General features: G+C 35.1%; 2 protein-coding genes across 3 annotated transcripts in view; both read right to left on the reverse strand.

The window, feature by feature from the left end:
• The window catches only part of LOC120630752 (tyrosine-protein kinase Src64B), a 110,866-nt gene that overhangs the window by 18,422 nt on the left and 68,668 nt on the right, over positions 1–23,776 (reverse strand). The window lies entirely within an intron of this gene.
• Positions 6,266–8,466, reverse strand: LOC120630618. Its single transcript, XM_039899883.1, has 3 exons — positions 8,214–8,466; positions 7,643–7,734; positions 6,266–6,778 (listed from the first exon to the last, which is right to left on the reverse strand). Exons 1-3 carry the CDS (start codon positions 8,464–8,466, stop codon positions 6,266–6,268), a joined length of 858 nt encoding a protein of 285 aa, XP_039755817.1.

A 23,776-nucleotide genomic window follows, 5' to 3' on the forward strand; every position in this document is an offset into this window, starting at 1 on the left:
ATGAAAAGGGTACTGAGAACGTAATTAAGTTTTAGACGACACGTGTATCTTTGGTTACAGTATATCAACGGTGTACCTACGTACATTTTATTTACCGAACATGTAATACGAAGAAAGCCAGTTAACAGAATGCGTTATGAATTCTGATGCGGTCTTCATAATCGGAATTCTGATATCGAATGACATTTTTGTTTGTGTTCAAGTTGATTTCTAATTATTATGGAAAGCACGCGCGTTTCTATGGTCTACAGTAGACAACTAGAAACTAATCATTATGGTTCCTTGCTCAATAATAATATAAACATAATAGTAGGTATGTATAAGCCCATTTTTCTTTGTTGCTCCTCATCATATGAATATACATATATGGTATAACCAAATGGAAGAAAGAGACAAAATAGAAGAAAGAAAGGGAGGCAGCGTATCAGATTAGAAGATGATATTAGAATGATGGCTGGTGTTACCTGGAAGATGATGACCTATAATAGGAAAGTGTAGCAAGCTCTAGGGGAGGCCTTTGCGGAAACGCAACAAAAACTTAAAACCGGTATCAATTAGACGATTTAATATTTAAGTTTATTATTAAGTAACTTTAGATTAGGATAACTTTCATATTATTATTTTTTGTAAGATTGTTCAATAAAGGCTGTTATTATTATAGTAGGTATGGTATAGGTGACGGCAGATCAGAATACAGTTGTCACCACCCCTCCTCTATCTGAGGAGGAGTGTCGTACGAGACGAGTAAGTGTCCGTTCACACAGGCCGGCTCGGACCGGAGAGCAGATTTTGATAGCGATTAAAATAGAGTGTTGGATAGTTGAAATAAGGTTTATTTTTACATAACACCTCGTTTGTTATTGAGAATGCCGGAGAGCAAACCTTACGCGGTTAGTTTGAAGAAATAAAAGGAGCCGACCGGCTCGTATGATTTCTGATGACGCGCTCTTCCGCTCACGCGCAGCGGAACAGCTCCGTTTGCGTACTCTCTGTGCTCCAGCCGGTCTATGTGAAACATAGCTTGGTCGCTCCGGCCAGTTCCAACCGTACGCGCGCCGGTGGTCTGTGTGAAAGGACACTAAGTGAACGGAGACTGGGCATCAGAGTCCTTAGTACTACTTCTACCATCTACTGCGATCACCTACCCGTCTGTCCAGCGTGGTGATTATGGGCAAACGTTGGGAGAGGCCTTTTGTCCAGCAGTGGACTGTTATTCGGTGTGGATCGATATCTTCCATGACTCACCCACAGCTTTTAGAAAAAAACTCACCGAACACTTATCGGTGAGTAAAATTTTGTGTAAATTTTTTTGCAAATTAAATTTACATGACGCTTTGTCAATGCTATGTGCACTTGTCATTGACGTGCATATCAGTCCATGTTGTTGTGTGTGTGCTATGTTTAAAAAACGTGTAATATGCGTGTTGTTAGTGCTCTTAAATAAATAAATAAAATAAAATAAATAGATGATGAATACTAGGTGACCATTAGGATTGAGTAATGGGTAGTATTTCAACGAGCTAATATTAATGAAAATTAAAATTATCGTAATTACTGAATATGGCTTACTATATCTTATAGTCCTATCTTATAGTCCTACCCACTGGGCTATAAATAATAAATAAATAGTAAGCATGTAGTGGGGGCCGGTAATGGGTTGATATGATGATGAAATCCTTAGGATGCCTGAGTATTTTAGTTCCAAAAGAACTTTAGATATTAGAAGGAACACGGATAGACTACACTTTTTTGGACCACTATTTAACGTTTCGGATTTTTTAGTCGCTCACTTGGTATAACATTCGCCTGATTTGTTTATCAAAGTTGATATTAAAAGTAAGTTTTTAATCATTTCATAATTAAATTTTATCATAATCACGATTACCTGTTGCCGGCACACTACAGGGTGCGGGTCTCCCTTATAGTCCACCACACAACTAAACCATGTTATAGAGAACTCTCAGGCATGCAGGTTTCCTTGTACGATGTATCCTTCACCGTTTAAGCAAGTGATATTTTAAATTACTTAAATTCAAAACGCACTTAACTCCGAAAAGTTAGAGGTGCCGGGAATCGAACTCGGTCACCCCGAAAGGCAGGCCGAAGCGCTAACCACCGAACCATATTATACTCTGCTTAATAATTACAAATGAAAGTACTGAATCATATTGTTCCTGTAAAATGCATTGAAGATGGACAGCCTACTACTCTATATGTTATTCACAAACTGTAAAACACAAGAGACAAAGGACTGTTAGTGTATTGTGTATACCCGCGAACAAAGGGCATGAAATGGAATTTACAGTAATTGATTTGTTTCAATGGTCGCCATCTCTAATTTATAGCGGGTTTGCATTTATTTCATAGCGTAAATACAACAAAAAGATTTCGGGTGGTTTTAATTTAGGATTAACTTCCAGTGCCTTGTAAAGTGAAAGTGTTCTCATCAACGGATTTGCCTGACTAAATTTATAAAGCTTTGAATAAATGCCCCCTTCTACTGTTATCAGTGGCGTGCATAGGAGCTATGCACAGGGTATGCAGACGATATAAAATGAAGAAAATCTCCAGTAAGAGTTATAAATACTTAAGGGTAGGTTTTTTATAACTCTTACAATGCACAACCTGCAGTCTGTTATCCTCTTGTTTTCCTTATCCTAAGGTTGTCCGGCAGAAATCGCTACTAAGCGATAAGGCCGCCTTTTGTATACTGCTTCTGTCTGTTTTAATTCTTCTTCGGTTTATTTAACTTGTAATGTGCAAATTTGTAATAAAGAGTATAAATAAACAAATAAATAAATTATAATTATAACTTGACATGCCGTCATAGTGAGGCAGTTTTTTATTTTGATGTGAATAAATTTATTTCACCATTGTTATTGACTAGGGATACTTTTTATCTGTCAAAAAAATGTAAGCAACATATAGCCTCATTATTAGCTTACAATTTAAATGATACAGTTACAAGTGTTGTAACTAAGTCTATTGACAACTTTACAAATTGTACTTTAGGTACCAATATTTCTGATAATGAACCAAGTACTTGTTCAAGTACTAAGAAAATTTCTTATAATTATTTAAACTAGATAGCCAGTCAACGGAGAAGCTCTCCAATATGAACATTGTACATCAAAATATACAGAGCTTAACCGGCAAAGAAATTGAAATAGAACTGTTTGTGGAAAAACTCAATATACACATTCTGTGTGGATACGTACAACGGACGGTCCCAGACCAACCAAGTGCGGAAAAGGCCCAGGAACAGAAGAAGATACACATTCTGTGTATTACTGAGCATTGGCTCACTGGTGCACATCCAGCAGTTATCTTAAGGAATTTCAAAATGTCAAGTGTGTTCTTCAGAAGGACTGCAATTCATGGTGGGTCCTTAATTTTTGTACACAATAATATAACTTGTAAGGAGCGAAAAGACATAGTTAGTCTTTCTGTTGAACGCACTGTAGAACTATCTTGTGTGGAGCTGGAGCGATTTATAATAGTGTGTGTATATCGTCCCCCCTCAGGTGATTTTAGCCTTTTTGAGGATGTAATGGAAGATGTGCTTAAGCGATTGTCTGTATCCACAAAAAAAGCAATAGTATGCGGGGATTTTAATGTTGATATTTTACTTAGTAATGCAACTACGACTAGGTTGCTAAACTTATTTAAATGTTTTAATTTAAATTATGCTTTTAGTGAACCTACTAGAATCACAGCAACCTCAGCATCATGTTTAGATAATATTTTTCTCAACTGTGATATCTTAGGTAAATCGATAATAACCAACTTAAGATCAGATCATTGTGGCCAACAAATTACTGTTTTTAATAATATAAACAAAGATGATCATATCGTCAAGTGTAGGCCGATAACTAAGAGCAAATTGACCCGATTCAAAGGTGAAATATCATCCAAAATTCCTGCCCTTGTCTTTAAGAACGGTCATCCTGACAGCATTTATGGTACGCTCTTTAATATTATAGAAAATGAATTTAACAAAATATTCAATTTCAAACATATAGATTTCAATAAAAAAATAAAGTTTAGCGATTGGGCAACTATTGGCATATACAAAAGTAGAGATAATTTGTATGAGCTCTATAGTGAAAAACAATATAACCATACTCCAGCTTTCCTACAACACGTAAAAATGTACTCTAAAACGTTTAAGAACGTTTGCTTTCATGCTAAGTCGCTATACTTTAAGGATCAAATCATAAAATCGGATAACAAAGTACAAACAACCTGGAAAATTGTTAATAATGAAACTGGGAAAGCTAAATCTCGCAACGTAAACTTTGAATTAATTATTAATGATAAGAAAGTTACCGCTGACAGTGAGGTTGCAAGTACCTTTGAAAACTTTTTTCAGAGTGTTCCTATTTTGTTGACTGATTCACTTAATTCTTCACCTACTGCAGCTCAGAGTTTATTGAGGAACAACGTTAATGAGTGCAACGTTTTATTTAATTTTAAACATATATCTGCATATGATATAATAAAGAATTTTAAGTTGTTGAAACAGAAAAAAACCGGTGATTTATGGGGTATGTCTGTAATGGTAATATCTAACATTATAGACGTTATTGCCCCTTACTTAGCCATACTTTTTAATGAATGTGTTGATAGAGGTACTTTTCCAAATTTAATGAAACATAGTAAACTTATACCTCTATTTAAATCTGGCAATAAAAACGACATTAACAATTACAGACCCATTTCAATCTTACCAGCTCTTAGTAAGGTCTTTGAAAAAATTATATTAAATCAACTTTTGAATCACTTCAATGTAAATAACTTACTACATCCGGAGCAGTACGGTTTTACTAAAGGTCGTAGCACCACGGATGCAGGCGCTAAACTTTTAAAACATGTGTACGATGCCTGGGAACGTTCGCAGAATGCCATTGGTGTTTTTTGTGATCTATCTAAAGCATTCGATTGTGTTGATCATAAAACCTTGCTTCTTAAACTAGCCCATTATGGTATCAAAAACGTTGCACTACATTTGGTTGCCTCTTATCTCAGTGACAGAACCCAAAGGGTTTGCATAAAACACATTAAGTCGCAGGGGTCGGCTACGTCAATGGGTGTCCCACAGGGTTCAATCTTGGGTCCCTTTCTATTTTTGGTGTATATAAATGATCTACCACACCATGTCAGTGAAACCTGTGACATTGTACTGTTTGCTGATGTTACATCTCTAATTTTTAAAACTGATAGAGGTAGAGACAACTCTGACGATGTAAGCCGTGCTATGTCGCATGTGTCGCACTGGTTTACTGTCAATAATTTACTTTTAAATGCAAAAAAAACTAAGTGTGTGGAATTTATTTTACCAAATGTAAAGAAAGTTAATAAAAATATAATAATAAATGGAGAATCACTAAAAATGGAAGATTCCACAGTTTTTCTGGGCATGACCTTGGATTGTAAGCTTCAGTGGGGTACCCATATAGATACACTAGCAGGTAAACTAAGCTCGGCTGCCTACGCCGTCAGGAAAATTAGACAGATTACTGACGTAGAAACAGCAAGACTGGTTTACTTCGCGTACTTTCATAGTGTGATGTCTTAAGGTGGGTACAGATTGGTGCAATGCAACATGTAATGTAATATTCTGCCTTACATTGCATGTTCCCTGCTGCCTTGTACGTGTGGCGCGCGCGGTACGCGCATTGACTACGAATCATTCGAGAACATCTGTTCCCGCATTTCGTAACTGGCCCTCGTCACACGTGTTCTTTTCTTTGCCCACATCACTCTACTTAAGTCGATATACTTACGAATCATGGAGTCTGAAGACAGCCTTCTTGCTCTGACGATTATCAGTGCTTCATTGTTAATCATTCATCGACTTTTAAAAAAACCCCAAAGACCCCGACGTTGGTGGCGCACAGAATTATATAAACGGAGAGAAGGCAGAGAACTGCTTACAGATATGAATTTCCAGCATATAAGTGGTCAATACAAAAGTTTTACGAGGATGACGCCAACAGATTTTGAAAATTTACTCGCGATAGTCGGACCAAGAATAAGTCGAAAATATTCAAATTTAAGAGCTCCAATTTCAGCCCAAGATAGACTAGCGATTACTCTTCGATTTTTAAGCTCCGGGGACTCTTACACAAGTCTACAGTATACATTTAGAGTATCTAAACAATCTATTAGTGGAATTGTTCCTGAAGTGTGCTCTGCTATAATTGAAGAATTAAAAGAAAACATTAAGGTACGTATAATCAAAATCTTTATTTTTCTTTGTTTACTAAATTAAATCAGTAAAATCATCTATAGAAGAGTGCTGTGAGTCTTGTGAAGAGACCGACGAAGGCTGCTGGTTGATTGAGTAGTCAGCAGCGTCTACATTTTCTGCTGTGGTATAACCGTAGGATACTGAAGTTGAGGGACGATTGGAGTATGGTTCTGTATATGCATTTGGTTGATGTTGCCAAGATTCATAATATCCCCTGTCGGCTTTCATAATAATTTCAAATATTGCGTGTTCAACCGAAATCCTAGTCTGAGAGGAATAGTTACTCATTTTAGCTCCTATAAATGAAACAAAACTTTTAGTTAAGTCAGGAATGCTTGATTTACTGTCCAATTTCTGTGCAGTGGTTTTCAATATCCCCACTACATCGGTAAGAACATTGTTTTCGTCTCTTCTGGATCGTTTCGGTTCCTGTAGACCATGCTCATTTGGTGGTGCTGGAGGGGTGAACTCATGTTGCGTGGCTTCGGTGGCATTGTTTTTGGAGACTGAGCGTTGAATGGACTCCTGGAAATAATTATAACGATATAAGTATTTTTTTTTAAGGTACCCACGACTGCCAACGCCTGGTTGAAGATAAGCAAGGAGTTTGAAGACCGGTGGAACTTCCCACACTGTATAGGGGCATTGGACGGGAAGCACGTTTTACTTCAAGCCCCTATTAAAAGCGGAACCGAGTTTTATAATTATAAACAACATTTTAGCATCGTTTTGTTTGCTCTAGTTGATGCAGACTATAATTTTCTATTCGTAAACGTTGGTTGTCAAGGGAGGATTTCTGATGGCGGAGTTTTCAAAGATACCCAATTATATGATAAGATAGAAAATCGAACATTAGACCTGCCAGAGTCACGTCCCCTATCCGATAGAAATGTTTCTATACCATATTTTTTTTTAGGCGATAGTGCGTTTGCTTTAAGTGAATACTTGATGAAGCCATATGCTGGGATACATCCAAAGGGTTCATCGAAGAGAATATTTAATTATAGATTAAGCAGAGCTAGACGGGTTGTTGAAAACGTATTTGGCATTGTATCGTCTGTGTTCAGAGTTTTAAGAAAACCAATGCTTTTACAACCCCATAAAGCTGAATTGGTAGTTATGGCAATCACTCTTTTACACAATTATTTAAAACGTCACTCTACAAACGTGTACATGATTCCAGGGTTAGTTGATAGGGAGGAAGATGGAAATTTAAATGAAGGTACGTGGAGGCAAAATAATAATAACATCACATCAATACTGCCTGTAAGAAATATCCCTAGACGATCACCTGCGCATCTTAATGCTATCAGAGACGAATTAGCTGATTATTTTATGAATGAAGGAAAGGTTTCTTGGCAAGACAGATGCTCTTAGTTTAAATCTTACCGTATTTTTTCTCTTTCTTGGTGTGTTTCTATCGTCCAAGAACTTTAAAGCATTGTAGGCAAACCATCGACTTGTGTATGTGTCCGAAGTACCTGCAATAAAACACACATACATTAATACACTTTTATTTATTTACTAGCTTTACTTTAATTAAGAATTATGTGCAGTAACTAACTATAGGTCAATACCTATAGTTAGTTACTGCACATAATTCTTTTAATAATAAACTATGTTATTTAATGCATAATAGCAATACTATTCTAGCTCCTACAAAACGTACAATATTGAATTTAAACAAATAAATTAAAAATAAATCCCTTGGCAGCCACGTTTAACTATCAACTTTTTATTATTTAATCGGGTTAAAACATCCTGTATAAATTGAATCTAAATATGTTTTTATTCGCTAGGTACCTAGGTATAAATAGTTTATGCTACTACCTAGATTTATAAACTCCATTGTACTTTTTTTCTAATTTGATTTTATTATCTAAGTAGGTACCTTAATTTTTTGATGACTTAAATTGTAATAAATACCTATATAAAAACAAATAAAATGCGTTATTCTTACCTTTTCCAGTCCCCTTGGATTTTTTTTCCTTTCCTTTTTCACGGCGGTAAGAAGAGAGAAGACTTATCATTTTGTTATTGCACTTTTCTGCTGTTATTTTCAATACATTTTCGATTTCGTCCCACGCATCTTTCTTTAAATTTTGTTTATAAAAGTTTTCATTTTGAGGGTTCCATAAAACTTCCCTTGTTCTGTATTCCTCTATCAATAAAAGTGACTCGTCATCACTCCACGCACCCTCTTTCACCGCCATGATCGTTGCGCATGTGAACGAAACGAACGACCGTCCACGGCTGAGTCCTGCGCACACTGCGCGCCCCTTTGTGTTCGTACTAAAAACCGACAAATCTCGGATCGAGCCGCGCACAAGTTGTAACGCTCGGAACGTGCGCGACCCAGGCGCAGTACGTGCGCGCGAGGCGTCCACAGTATGGGAATTCTGTTACATTACATGATACATTGCAGCAATGTGGACCTCAAATTCTTACATTGCATGTTGCATTACATGTTGCATTGCACCAATCTGTACCCACCTTTACGGCATCTTATTATGGGGCAAAGCTGCTGATATTGAAACTATATTCATATTGCAGAAAAGAGCTGTACGGTCAATATATAAACTTAAATCACGTGAATCCCTCCGTGAAAAATTTAAAGAAATTGGTATTTACTATTACTATATTGGTAACATTTATAACAATATAGTATTTGTAAGACAACATATTAGTCTTTATAAACAAAAAATGGATATAAACAGTCTACTTACAAGAAATGGTCATAAATAAGAGACATCTGCATATCGTCTGCGAAAGGTGCAGAAGTCATTTGTGGGATTGAGTATACGCTTTTATAATATGATTCCTAAGGTAATTTTGGACCTACCAATGCATAAGTTTAAAGAATGTGTTAAAACACATTTATTACAGCGAGGTTATTATACAATTGATGAGTTTCTTAATGACAAGGTTGCTTGGAAGCATCCGGCTCCGCTTTCATCTCTCACAAGATAGAAAAATGAATGTTAAAATATAAAATGTAAATTTTTGATGTTGGAATAGAGCAACTGCTGAGTTACTTGCCGGCTTCTTCTCGGTAGAATCTGCCTTCCGAACCGGTGGTAGAGTCACTACACACGGACAGACTTGACGTTTCAAAAGTGCTTGTATTAGGCCTACTTGAAATAAATGAATTTTGAATTTTTGAATTTATAATACCCATAGTACCTACCTAAAAAATTAACGAAATACAAGAAAATAACAGCAACGCGTGGGAGGGTTTGCTAGTGTATATTATATATAGCTATTTTCTATATATATATATATATATATATATATATATATATATATAAATAGCTAAAAGACATCATTAATAATATACATATACTTAGAATTAAAAGAATGCGTTAATAATAATTATTATAATATAACTTATTAGGTAATTTTATTTGGTAAAGAAAGCTATATCCACCCCTTTATAAACGTAGCAGGAAACTCATTTGAAAGATATTCTAAGAATTCGAAATCTTAAGCATAGTTAAGTAAGTAAGTACCTGCTCCTTGAAGCGTGAATGTTTGGACAGAATACAAATACTTAGTAAAATCAATATTCGGGTTGGTAATTTCTAACTAAAATTACATTTACAGTGTAAACAAAAAGCTAGAAACATAGAGATATTAATCCTACCATCCATTTAAACATTAAGAATAAAATATGCAAACACTATAAAATTATAAAAATATACTCAGTAAGAATTGAAATTCGCTATATTTCGACGCAACTAAGACAAATCAACCGATGAAGTTTTCACTAGAAAGAGACAAAAAACATAGCCTAAAATTGCGTTTTACTGCGGCTTGTCAGTGTTTTTAGCCGCCATTGCCTTTGCGTATTCTTTGTTTTGACCCGCGGTATCACAACAAAGAATACGCAATCAACATTTCAAAAACTAGACTTGTCCCAAATCAACATTTGGGACAAGTCTAGTTTTTGGATTCTATGTCAAATAATAAAACGAATATGGATTAAACCTTTTTCTGTTTTTATTACTTTAAATTAGATACTAAAAACAATAAAACAGTTGTTAACATCGAAACTATTAAAAACTTTTGAGTGAAAAACTATGCCTAAAAGCTTTGCACTTTGAGACTGTTACGTCCATCCTACCTTGTACCAATTACATCTCAATAATATCAAAGTAAGTAATGCACGTATAACGGTAAATTACCAGAGTAAACAAACATAGATTAGTATATACATAAATAATCAGGAAGTAAAAAAACCTACAATTCACTTTATAAATAAAGCACATTCCAAACTCCCGAATTGAGGAGGCTCTTGAACCAAATTTGTGAAGAAAGTGAAGGTGCAAGCAGTGCGGGGGGCGAGACGCCCCAACAACTTGTTGCCCCCAATCAATAACATCACCAACGCTATATCGCTCATATACCCTCATCCGACGGACCCCATGGAATTATTAACGAAAATCCCTTTTGAAATGCTTTGTGAGCTATAGAATTTTGATAAACAAAATATTTTACTGCATACCCTGTGTAAAGGTGGACTCGGGAGGGCGAAAACAGAACGTCAATTTGACTAAAAGAATTTTCAAAAATCGACTGTGCAGTTTTTTTGGAACAAAAACTGAAATAACTTACTTAGAGTTTTTATTATTAAGACTTCCTTAAAATTAGTTAAGATTTGGTTTACATGTGAAAATGAAAAGGTAAAACATGCGTTGAACTAAGAATATGGTTTAAACATAATGGTCTTAAAGGCTACAAAGAAATGAATGGGCGTATTAAAATATTAACATCATAAGCCGTACCCTAAATCCGTGTGTTCCTAAATTGCCGTCGGGTAGCACGAGAATATGTAATAAAAAGGGCTTAACGAAAGCCTGTTCAAACAGTAGCGATAAGAGAAATAATCAATACGCAAATAACTGAACGAATATTCGTAACCAGGCAAGCTCATATGGAATGAAAAATGAAAATATGGAAGGTCTATTCATATTTGGTGAACAAGATTACATATTCGTAAATGTTTTTGAGATTCTCTCAATGTATATGAATTTGTAAAGCCTATTCCGAAAGGAAAGGACTTCGCGCATGTACCGAACGCGGTCAATAACCCGGGTGGGCGGAATCTTGAACTTGAACTACATAGCGAATGCGGAAACATAAAATACTCAATCCGATTTCTATAATACAAATCTAGAGATCTCAGACAAATTTCTATAACACAAATCTTACAATGTTCACGCTAGTTTCATTACTAAAACGTTGCTCGAATATAATTACCAAATGCTGGATCAAAAATTCATTTACTAATGCGAATTTGATACGCCCAAGGATCGAAAGACAAAGCACAATACGCTTTGTAAATTTTAAGCTGAACGCAAAATGTTTCTTCGTCCATCTAATGAAGAAATTCGACTTGGACGAGCACGTGAGGTATTCAAATGCAATATTGGTTTCTTATTTTCTTCGGAAGAAGAAGACTTCTTTCTTACACTTCCATGCCGTGGTCATGCTCATCCATTATCATTGGAGCAAATGTTATTTGTCTCACGAGCTTTCGGAACGCCCAAAGGGGCCGCCCAAAGCAGTTAAGCTTGATCAGACCATCGCATAGGCGATCTTATCGCGATTTGGTGCCTTACACTTTGCCCAAACAAGACGTTAAAGTCTAAAGAGTCGTTTTCTATGGACACTAAACTAAAATGATAGCTGCTAAGCTCATGTAAGCTACAATTTAAAATTTAATACATTGGTGCTAATTATTTCGCAAACAAATCTCTTAACTAAACGAAATTGGCAGGTTTATAAATAGTGTCGTTCCTTTCCTTTTGTTCGTCGCAGAAAAGGTTAGCACTATTTTAAGACTTGTAAATTTAGTTTGGTTTTATGGGTACAACTGAATCTACACTAATATAAAAGTAGAGATCTCTTATTCCTTCTTAAACTAGTTTTAAACATTATCTTCCCGTGGTGTATTATCTTAAGTTACAAGTAACTTAAGCCCATGTGTCATCGGTGGTATAAACGAGAAATAAACCACATAATAAGGAAGTAACTTAATCGATCTGATGATGACACTATCAGTTTTCTTATCAAGTTTCATTGTGATAAATGGCGTATCACCGAACGGGGGTTTTCCCAATGAACAGAATGATCTTTGTTGTTTTCTACACTACTAATTATTAATGCGTGGTTTATAAAATTAAAACAGTTATGAGCTTAATTGTTCCCATTGAACTTTTTTCAAAATTTGAGTGATAAACAGAAACTATATAAGAAATTTATGTAAAAATGTAATATTATTACTTGAGAAGCAATATTTTTGCAATTGTGTGAAAACTTTTAGATCTGGTGGAGCTTGAGAAAGAAATATGCAGTAAGTAATTATTACTAGTTTTTCTATTAACTAATTTCTCCTTCCAAAAATACCTGTCTTATAGAGTCTTAAATTTCTTTAGTGAGACCTATAAAACGCACTTTTGATGCATAGTACACAAAAAATTACGTACTAACTGTGAACTATATTATTTAAACTAAAACTACGAGAATTCTATTAATTTTTCTAAAAAAAAAAGTTAACAATCAATTTACAAGGTTTCACAATACATATATTTGCAAAATGTATATCATAGCTTTTATAGCCGTATTATGTTGAGATCTAGATAGATTTTGAATTGGACAGTCTGTTTGTTAACGAGTCCCTAAACGTCGGTTCTGTTGAACTTGACAATGATTTGTATTTAGAGGACGTCGGCCGGCCGTCAAGTACAGCTGCGGGCGAGACAATGGGTGGGCGCCTGTACGCTATTATGGTTAAAGCACTCACCTCCGCGGATTTGCTTTCATGTAACATATACTGCGTAATTAAAAGACCTTAGGGATGTTTTGAAATAAGCATAAAGCTGTTATGTTTTAATCAAAACCGTTATATGTTCTGATGGTTATTTAAATATACTGCTGCAATCAGTTAATATTGGAATCAAGCTTAGTAGCGTTCTACTGCGTAATACAGAACTCCTCAGACAAGTGAGAGGGGGATTTGAAGTTGAAAAAAGATATCTCCTAAATCAACTAGACGAGTAAAATTTCTTTTTAATAAATATATATCTTTCTAATATATAATAATAAAAGGAGTACAGTGTTTGGGTGTTTATATGCATGTTATCAGTATGAATTTATGTATATTATGCATAAAAATATTCATCAGTCTTAGTACCGATAACACAAGAAATGCTTACTTTGGGGCTACATAGAGTTATAGTATTGTACGTATAAAAAATAAGTATTAATTATTTATACAAAGACGAAATAATGTAATATTCGCCAAAATAATACCTAAGCGAAAGACAAATAATGTTACTATTTACATTTCACTTGTTATATCGCGGATATTTCATCAGAATATAATCACAGTCTATTTACTAATCATTGTAAGTAAATGCCAAATAAATTAATGTGCATGATTTGCGAATTATGCCTTGCTTACTGAACTGTAAAATATTTGTGATATCAATTAGGTACTATAACGTAATTTAATGTTTGAGTTTCCATATTCCAACAGTTAGGTAATCTTCAGAGAGTGCCTGCTATACAGCTGTTATCGGTGTGAAATATCTCAACACCTAATTGCTTTGGGACACGAGATTGCTCCTCGGGAGAAAAATCTAGACGCGAGAGTAATTTCGTATATAATTGCTGAAATTTGTGCTAGTATCATTGATGTAGTTTGTTATATATACTATATGCAAATATGGTTACATTTTGATAATATTATTTTTGTACAGTATTTCAAAGTCAAAGTCAAAAATATCTTTATTCAAGTAGGCCCACAGGTGGCACTTTTGATGCGTACATAAGAATTACACGGTAGTGAGATGATGGCGATAACCACATTCGTAAACTTAAAACTAAAGCTACGAGGGTTCCAAACGCGTCCCGGTCTAAGAAGAAGCCCACAACAAACTTAGCCGGGTGTTTTTTTTTTTTTTTTTTGTTATCGCCATCTCACAATGTAATTTTAAATTATTAGAAGAGCAACCTGGTTAGAGCAATAATTTACACCCAAGCTTTTTTATCGTTTACGTAGTCCTTTATACTATAATAGGACTTTTCTATAAGCTTACGTTTAATACAAACTTTGAACTTATTAAGAGACATCTCCAAGATGTCAATTGGTAGTTTATTGTAGAATTGTATGCAATTTCCTTTAAACGAATTATGAATTTTATGTAACCTAGTATATTGCACTGTAAGTTTATTCTTACTTCTAATGTTTAAATTATTGCAGTCACATTTTTTCTTAAATTTAGAAATGTTTTTATGGACGTACATTAAATTTTCAAATATGTACTGACTATACACTGTCATTATTTTAAATAAAATTTTAAACTCTCAGAACAATTGAAGATGCACTTAGCAGAAGAACATCTAAGCGATGTACAAATAATCGCATCAATCGCAATGAAAGTTTTTTGCAATTAAATGCATAGACTAAGGTTTTTGTTGGCTTTTTCTTAGACGAGGGCTTTTTTTTGGTAAGAACCCCAAAAAAAGTGTTAAGTTAACGAATTTAGCAATCAATAATGAACGAAAACTTATGAATGAACGCAAATTATTGATATTCATTTCAGTAAACTTTGATGTTCTAAGTACTTGCGTGCAAACTTGTGATCGATAAAAAAAAAAGTATTTTGTCAGAGCAAAAAATAAAAGCGTAACATTTATAGCTGGAACAAAAACAAATTATCGTTTATCGACAAATTGACGTAATCGCTAATCATATACCGAGTGTGGAGACCGCGGTATTTACGCGATACATCGAAGCATATAGCATTATAACCGACCGTGAAACCAACGGAGCGAGTAACGCCAACCATGATAAACTATATAGGAAGGTTTCCCAGGAAAACAACTGCTGATTATGCAGGAAACGTCGAGTTACAAGTCTTTGGTACCGAGATTATAACAAGCCTTATTAAAACTCTATCCACGATGCGATGGTACACTGCTGGCATTACGAGACACTTTCCGCCGGAAACCGTTGCTATGTGAATCTTGTTCAATCATACATCAATTCAATAATGTTATGAACTGTACATTACGGAATTTTGTATTTTGTGTTTTGGTGATTTGTCTAGATATTGGCAGGACTGAAGCAATTTGTGTTACTTCTTACGAAGCATCAGACATGGTTAACGTACAATTTAATCTACAATAATATTAAGAAGAAATAAGTGAACTGAATGCAGTGGTGTATACAGTTTTCGATAATCTGTTTGATTTTTCTTAAATTTTAGTATATCATTTTAGTATATCTGTATTTTTAAATTGTTATGAATGCATAAATAGGGTTCCTTTAAATAACATTAAGATAAAGAATAGAGGTAGGCTTAACTACTTTGCCGAAATAATAATTACATCAAAATGTAGCATAGCTTAAACCTTTATTACTTTATACCGTGAGTTGAAGAAAGTACCAAGGTGTAATTTTACTATACCATGATCTGAAATAAAAATGGCTACGTAACTTGATGTATCATTAATGTTTCCGTAAAAAAATATTTTAATTTTTTAACTTTAACCTTTGTTTCCTTTAGTAAAAAGCGTTTTCAGCGTATTATTGAAATGCTTAATATAAAAAACGACACATAACTGTTATTAGCAACTGAAAATACTACTTCATATTGATAACATTTCGCTTCTATGATAAAACTATAAAATTCTATGCCCTCTCACCAATTATTTATTGATCCTACCGCATCACGAAAGCCTATCTTTAATAATAAGTTTGATAAATTTTGATAACAGTTCCAGTTACAGTACAGAATGGTACCTACATAACATGTTCGTATCCATAAATGTGTCACTACAGTTGATTGGCCCTATTTAGATATCAACATCAGCACTTACTGTGATATCATCCGCATCAAAGCCTATAACAGTATACTACTGATGATAATCACCACGCGTTTTTCAATATATTTCCTTAACGGAGACCGTTATGACGTCATATATCTTATGGTGATAGAATATGACGTCAAAACTATAATTGTGGAATTAAAATTCAAATGTAAAACTAAACACGTGATGAATCTAAATATAAAAAGAACTTATTTAAATAAAAAAGTAGTATAACTTATAGAAGCCCCCTTAAAATTATTGCCGTTGGCCACAAGAAACTCGAAGTTGTACAACCTGTACTTTTACTTTTTAATCCAAATGACTTTATAAATATGGTTTTTGAGGTCTAAACACATATTTCTTGTCGATTAGCAACTTTAAACTGGATATTTAACAGTTCATCGCATCCGCGAACTGGTGTAATAAAAATTTAAATCGGACCAATCGAGCGTGAAGTTATAATTGGTAATAACGCGTAAAGTAATACATTAATGGAGAATTAAAAATGGACGTTATAAATAAAAAGATACTTTGGAAGTAATCACCAATATTACAATTATTAAAAGTAGATTATATGAAGATAACAAAACATGTTTTTTGAGTATAGAGTATAGTTATTATGTTCATTATTATAAACGACCTAAAACATAACAAAAAGTTGATATACACCATCGATTTTTTAGAAACTGTCTTTAATTTGGGGCACATGTCTGGGAAAGGTACAGAAATTCTTTGTGGGATTGGGTATACGATTTTATAACAACAATCTGAAGGAAATTTTAAACCTACCATTGAATAAAACTATGTAATGTTCATTTACTTAACAATTGATGTTATTTATGATAAAGTGCTTGGAAGCCTGAATTTTATGTCATATAAAATGATATAAAATATTGAAGAAGAATTATATTATATTGAATCAGGGACAGAGAAATTGCTAAGTTTCTTACCGGTAATTCGGCAGAATCTGCCTTCCAAAAGCTCAAGTATCTCCCTTAGTAATTAATTTTTATTATATTTAAAGATGTGATGATGATTTTGTACAACCAAATAAACGGTATATAAATAATAAATAATAAATAAATAAATAAATAAATACACTACGACAATACACACACCGCCATCTAGTCCCAAAGTAAGCGTAGCTTGTGTTATGGGTACCAAGATAATTGATAAATATTTTTATGAATAATATACATAAATACTTATAATATACATATAAACACCCAGACACTGAAAAACATTCATGTTCATCACACAAACATTTTCCAGTTGTGGGAATCGAACCCACGGCCTTGGACTCAGAAAGCAGGGTCGCCGCCCACTGCGCCAATCGGCCGTCAATCATTCATTCATTCTCTCCAAGGGTAACTAAAACGAGAACGTAGCATTGTAGCATTTACATATGTAGCATTTACGTCCATCCTTTCGGATACTCAATTTAATAAATAAATCACGAAGGCCTACTATCTTACGCTCTAAATCATCGCTCCCCCAAGATAAAAATATCTCGGCCATTCCCCATCTAACCCTCTCGGGTTTACATAATATCTACTGACCGGGAGATCTTTAAACACATTTTGTGTGTAACTTTTGGTAATACTCGACAAATATTTATATTAGTCCAACGGTTTTTATTTCTGGTTCAAAATTAAATTTGATATTTTTATTTAAAAAAGCATCAACCGGCTTCAATGTGTGTACCTCAATTCATCAGCATTATCATATCTACATGCCTCGTTGGTCTAATTTTTAGTTAGCATAGCAACTACGGATTCTGACGACCTCCCTTGCGCAACAGTGAGCGCTGTGTGACAGTGACAGGGGCAATTTGGGAATTCATAATTTCTGAATTTTCTCTGGTCTGGTCTGGTTGGAGGCGTTGGCCGTGGCTAGTTACCACTCTACGGAAAAAGACATGCAGCTATGCGGTTTAGGGAGATTCCGGTGCGATGTCGCGTAGAAACCGATTAGGGGTATGACTATCATACTCCATAACAGGTTAGCCCGCTACCATCTTAGACTAGATCATGATGATGCAGTCTAAGTTGGTAGCGGGCCACCACCCGGTGAGATTGCTAGCTTTTTAGCTATTGTGAGATTGAAGGGCTAACTTGTAAATGAAAAAAATAAAAAGAAGCATAACGAAGTCCTTTGTTTGAATTCCGTATGGGGCCACAACTTGTCAGTTTTTCCGTTAAGGAATTCTCAGTAGCTGACCAACTAGTCATAATTATCATTAAAGCCTGGTGGGTCTTTGCTCTAAAACCGTATCTCCTATAAGAGATGAGATGCTGTACCCAGCCGTGGTACACTAGGCTGAGAGTGTATGATATCTACCTATGTTAGTCTTTTGGAGATATGTTATTTAGAATTGAATTAAGAACATACAGAATGCTCATTCAGCCGTTATTGTATGCAGTGCATTGTGTCCAAAAGCAGTGAAAACACCCCGCGCACGTCTCACTTTACGCGCTGAATGTTGCTAGCTCACAAAATATTTCCCATTTTCACATTTTATGGTGAACGCTTTACCATAAAATGTGAAACCTCTAATGTTCTACATTAGAGGTAATATAATTACTGTCATCTGCTAAATGGTATGAAATGACAAACCGTTTTTCGAGAAACCATTCTAAAGTGGAGTGGTTTTTGATGCTTCAATATTAGTCGTGTACACCACACGGTTTCTGTATCTAATTCTGTTATGTTAAGTTCTTAATTCTGTGGTATTTAATAGCTTGCGAACGACTTATAATTGACTCTGTGTCATACAGATTACTTAATTGATGACGGTGACGGCCAATTGGCGCAGTTTGCATCGACCCTGCTTTCTGAGCCCGAGGCCGTGGGTTGGATTCCCACTACTGGAAAATGTTTGTGTGATAAGCATGAATCAGTGTCTGGTTGTCTTTTTATTGTTATGTAATGTGTTGATGTGTGATAATGATGATGTCACGGTTAACGATTTTTTAAAATAATGAAATATTATAATTCTTATTTGCTGGGTTCTAGCAAGTATCTTTATTTATATAGAACTTATCTGTAAAACCTGTTTTTAGTTTTAAGTCAACCAATTTTTGAATTACAATTGTTGGTTCTTCAATTAAAGAAAAATAAATAAATGGTCTCACTACCCCAATTGACCTAACAGGGTTTTCATTACAATTGCTTTCGGTTATTGTGATATTATTATGAACAATGTATGAGTAATGTAATGTAAAATTAAATTAAATTTAAATTGAATAATTGCGGCTACCATCACGATACATGCGGAAACTTCGATTACAGCTAGTGTTAGTTTTCTATAAAACTACTTCACTTGAACGCCATTTTCAGACGTCCGAGTCGTTAATCTTGTTTATCTGGCGGGGGTAGCGGGATGGATCATAGAGGGCGTGTATAGACAATGCACCCGCATTCTGTTGCTGCATTTTGTTCACGCAATCCTGTTCCGGTATACATCAAACATGTATATTTTTTTATCACCCAATATTATCATACGCATCAATGTTTTTGAATACACATACAAAACAAATTAAAGAGACACAAACACATAATAAACTTACTTTAGACATTGAGGCGTGCAGAGGTGGTCTTATCGCTAAAGTTATATCTTCCAGACAAAATAACTTTTAAGTCAGTCTAAGAAAGCTAATCAAAATTTACTTAAATTTTATTCAAATATGATCAATACATCCTATTATGTAATACAGAATAGTAATATTATGTTTTGCATTATTTTGACAACTGTAAAATTCTACTTCACTAATAGAAGTATTAATTCACTTTAATTAATTTGCATTAATTTAGTAAAAAAGTTAGTTTATCTGAAAAAATCGGCTAAGTACGAGTTGGACAGTGGTTGGAGATACAGCCCGTTGGCATACCTTGGGTATTGAATAAAATAATAAATGTAAAAAGATATTTTTACTGTAATATGCTACGAAAACGTTTATGAACTAGATGTACATCTATTATTTCGGGCTTTTGCAAAGTTCGTAGATCAAAGGTGAATAGTATTTCTTTTTAATTTTTCATCATAAATTAAAACTGAGAAACAAAACGTAGCTGAAGCCATTTATGGCGCAAATGAAAGCACTTAATAGGCTATGCCACTTGACATAGTGGGTACTTTAAAATGCCGCTAATTTAGCAATTAAATCTTTTAAATTATTTATTATATCATCATCATATCAACCCATTACCGACCACTACAGGGACGGGTCTCTTCCCACAATGAGTGGGGGTTAAGGCCGTAGTCCACAACGCCGACTCAGTGGGGATTGGTGGACTCCACACACCTTTGCGAACATTATGGACAACTCTCGGGCATGCAGGTTTTCCCCACGATTTTTTCCTTCACCGTTGAAGCAAGTTATATTTTAAGAAAAGTTAAAGGTGCGTGCCGGAATTCAAACTCTGTCCCCAGAAAGTGAAGTTGATCTTAGTTTCCAGTCGATGGTATATATTGAAATGTAAATGTATTACAGGCGAAATCGTTTGAACCACTTTGGTACGAACTAGACGTGGTCGCTTACTATGGGCCTCTCAAGAAGGCTCAGAATCACTCAGCGGGCGATGGAAAGAGCAATGTTGAAATGAGGAGATCCGTAGAAGAACCAGAGTTACCGACGTAGATCAGCGAGTTGCTAAGCTGAAGTGGAAATGAGCGGGGCACACAGCTCGGAGAACCGATGGACGTTGAGGTTCAAGGTGTTGGAATGACGACCCCGCACAGGTAAACGCAGTGTTGGTCGGCCCCAACAAGGTGGACAGACGACATCAAACGAGTCGCTGGGAGCCGCTGGAAACAAGCGGCCCAAGACCGTGGATTTTGGAACTCTCTACAAAAGACCTATGTCCAGCAGTGGACTTCAATCGGTTGAAGTGATGATGATGACTTTGGTACGAAACCCTAAGATTTACAATACGCTATTATCGGATCGATGTAATATACCGAACTACGAGCCATGAAATATAGATAGATACCATGTAACGCTATAATACATGCTTCCTAACACAATAAAGAATACATTTAAATACGCTAAGGGCGTTAATAAGACTTAATTTGGTAAGCTCATTTCCTACATATTACGCACTGATTAAATTATATTTGGTTAACCCACTTCCTTTGCTACGGGATGTTTATTTGAGAGCAAATACGTTGAGGGCAGTAATTTTCTAACAGTGTATTGTTAGGTACCTACTTATATTTATGACCATAAAACTTGTATCAATTCGTGAGCGAGATAAAGAATGTTTGTTTCCTCGTCATTATTAATCCAGTATCGGCAAACAGAATTTACATTACAGAATGAGATGGGTATAGGCCATAGTATGGATTGGTGGACTTACCACGCCTTTGGGAACATTATGAAGAGCTCTGGTTTCCTTTCCGTTTCCTCACAATATTTTCCCTCACCGTTCAATTCGTTAAAAAACACTTAACTTCGAAAACGTAAAGGTGCTGCCGGAATTCTAACTCGTTCACCCCAAACGAAGCCGAAAGTCCTAATCGACGGCCGGTTGGCTCAGTGGGCAGCGATCCTGCTTTCTTAGTCCAAGGCCATGGGTTCCATTCCCACAACTGGCAAATGTTTGTATGATGAACAGGAATGTTTTTCAGTGTCTTGGTGATTATATGTATTTATGTATATTATTCATAAAAAAATAGTATAATAATTATTATTTATTTATTTAACCACTATCGTCGCTTCACAAGGCTATCACCGCTTCTTATCTTTATTTAATATTTGTGTTACAAGTTTTTGATTAGTTTCATCATTCCCGGTGACAGTAATCAGATCTTGCAAGTGTAAGAATCACTTCCTGGTTTGGTCATACCCTTAATCGGTTTCTACGCGACATCGGTACCGGAACGCTTAATCGCCTAGCAGCAAGTCTTTGTCGGTAGGGTGGTAACTAGGCATAGCCGAAATCTTAAATTCCCCGATTTTCCCCTGCCGAGGAACCCGGGACCGCACAACCACACCGCGCACCGCTGCGCCAGGAAGGTCGTCAGCATATACCATACAATGCCATACCAGACAAAACATGCAACAACTGGGACGAATCCACACCCGCGTCGATTGCAAGGCACCATTAAGGAGATTGAAACGGATGTCAGATAGCTATTCACCTAAAGACTTAAAGGATGTTAGGAAACTGATGTCGCCCTTTCGTGAGATCATATCCTCTACTGATGTAGCAAAAAACATAATCATGATAAAAATAGATTGGGTATGACTAATGATCAGGGAGCTGTATAAGTAAATTACAATTCTTATACTTCGGCCGTTGACGGAATGCGTTGATAGGTCGAATTAAATGGACGATGTAACTTTGAATAAGAGCTTTACGATAAAAACATGTTGTATTTTATTTTAACCAATGATTATCAATAAAACAACATGATTATATTAGGAATTTGTTTAAAATATTGCGCTAAATTTAATTTGAAATAAATGAAAAAACTATAATATTCTTAAATACTGCGATTTTACAAGGTTTTATGTGACCAAGTGACAGAGGCTAGAGACGCGTTCTTTCAGCGTTTACACCAGAGTTTTTTACTACAAAAACATAGGATTTACATACAACCTTTCAACCCCCATTTTGTAAAATCTTTTCTTATCTGATGTCTACCAGGAACAACCAAACCAAATTTCAGTTCAAAGTTTGCAGGATTTCTTATTTCTGAGTTTTCGGTTATTTCAGTAATTCAGCCAGTGAGTGGTATTTCGATTTAATATAAATAAATAAAGTCAGCGAGAAAAGATGCTAACCTTCTACGCTAACTTTGAAAACCACAAATTGTTATATTTTTTTGTCAAAGTCAAAGTCAAAGTCAAAAATATCTTTATTCAAGTAGGCCCACAGGTGGCACTTTTGATGCGTACATAAGAACCACACGGTAGTGAGATGATGGCGATAACCACATTCGTAACCTAAACTTAAAACTAAAGCTACGAGGGTTCCAAACGCGTCCTGGTCTAAGAAGAAGCCCACAACAAACTTAGCCGGGTGTTTTTTCTTTGTTATCACCATCTCACAATGTCATTTTAAATTATTAGAAGAGCAACCTGGTTAGAGCAATAATTTACACCCAAGCTTTTTTATCGTTTACGTAGTCCTTTATACTAGAAAAACTGTCGTATCCTCCAGTTTCAGTTCCTCATTATTTGCTTAAATAAATCTGAATCCGTTATCGAGGTTTAATTTCTTTCTGTTTATGCATTTAATATTCATTACAGTTCAACTTAGTTAACGAGTATAATGAAATAATAAGCGGACAAGTACAGCATATTAAATATGTATATTGCTGTTTTCGTATTAACTGTTACAGAATACGCACAAAACAAAAAGTTTCTCGTTGAACAACAACGAAAAAATATCTCTTATCGCGCAAATACAAAATCACCCCGGAAACCGGAATAATTTCGCAAACTACTTACTTTTTCGCTTATTTGTGTCATTACATTACTCCCAGACAACAATTTGGTATGCAAATTTTATTCTGTCCTCTCCGAGAACAATTCACTTAGACCCATATTCGAGTTCAGTTTGTTAATATAGACGTCTTTTTTGGGGAAATTTACGTGTTGTTAGTTCATAAATCTACCTACCTATTTGAATGAAAAC

This window comes from Pararge aegeria, chromosome 16 (assembly GCF_905163445.1).
Source record: "Pararge aegeria chromosome 16, ilParAegt1.1, whole genome shotgun sequence".
Lineage (NCBI taxonomy): Eukaryota > Metazoa > Arthropoda > Insecta > Lepidoptera > Nymphalidae > Pararge > Pararge aegeria.

What these genes read in the sequence shown, in the direction of transcription:
- LOC120630618 (XM_039899883.1), bottom strand. Translation starts at nt 8,466, where the DNA reads ATGGCGGTGAAAGAGGGTGCGTGGAGTGATGACGAGTCACTTTTATTG. An exon ending in ATCCAAGGGGACTGGAAAAG is followed by an intron (nt 7,735 to 8,213) that starts GTAAGAATAACG and finishes GTTTTATTGCAG; the next exon opens with GTACTTCGGACACATACACA. An exon ending in CAAGAAAGAGAAAAAATACG is followed by an intron (nt 6,779 to 7,642) that starts GTAAGATTTAAA and finishes AATTATTTCCAG; the next exon opens with GAGTCCATTCAACGCTCAGT.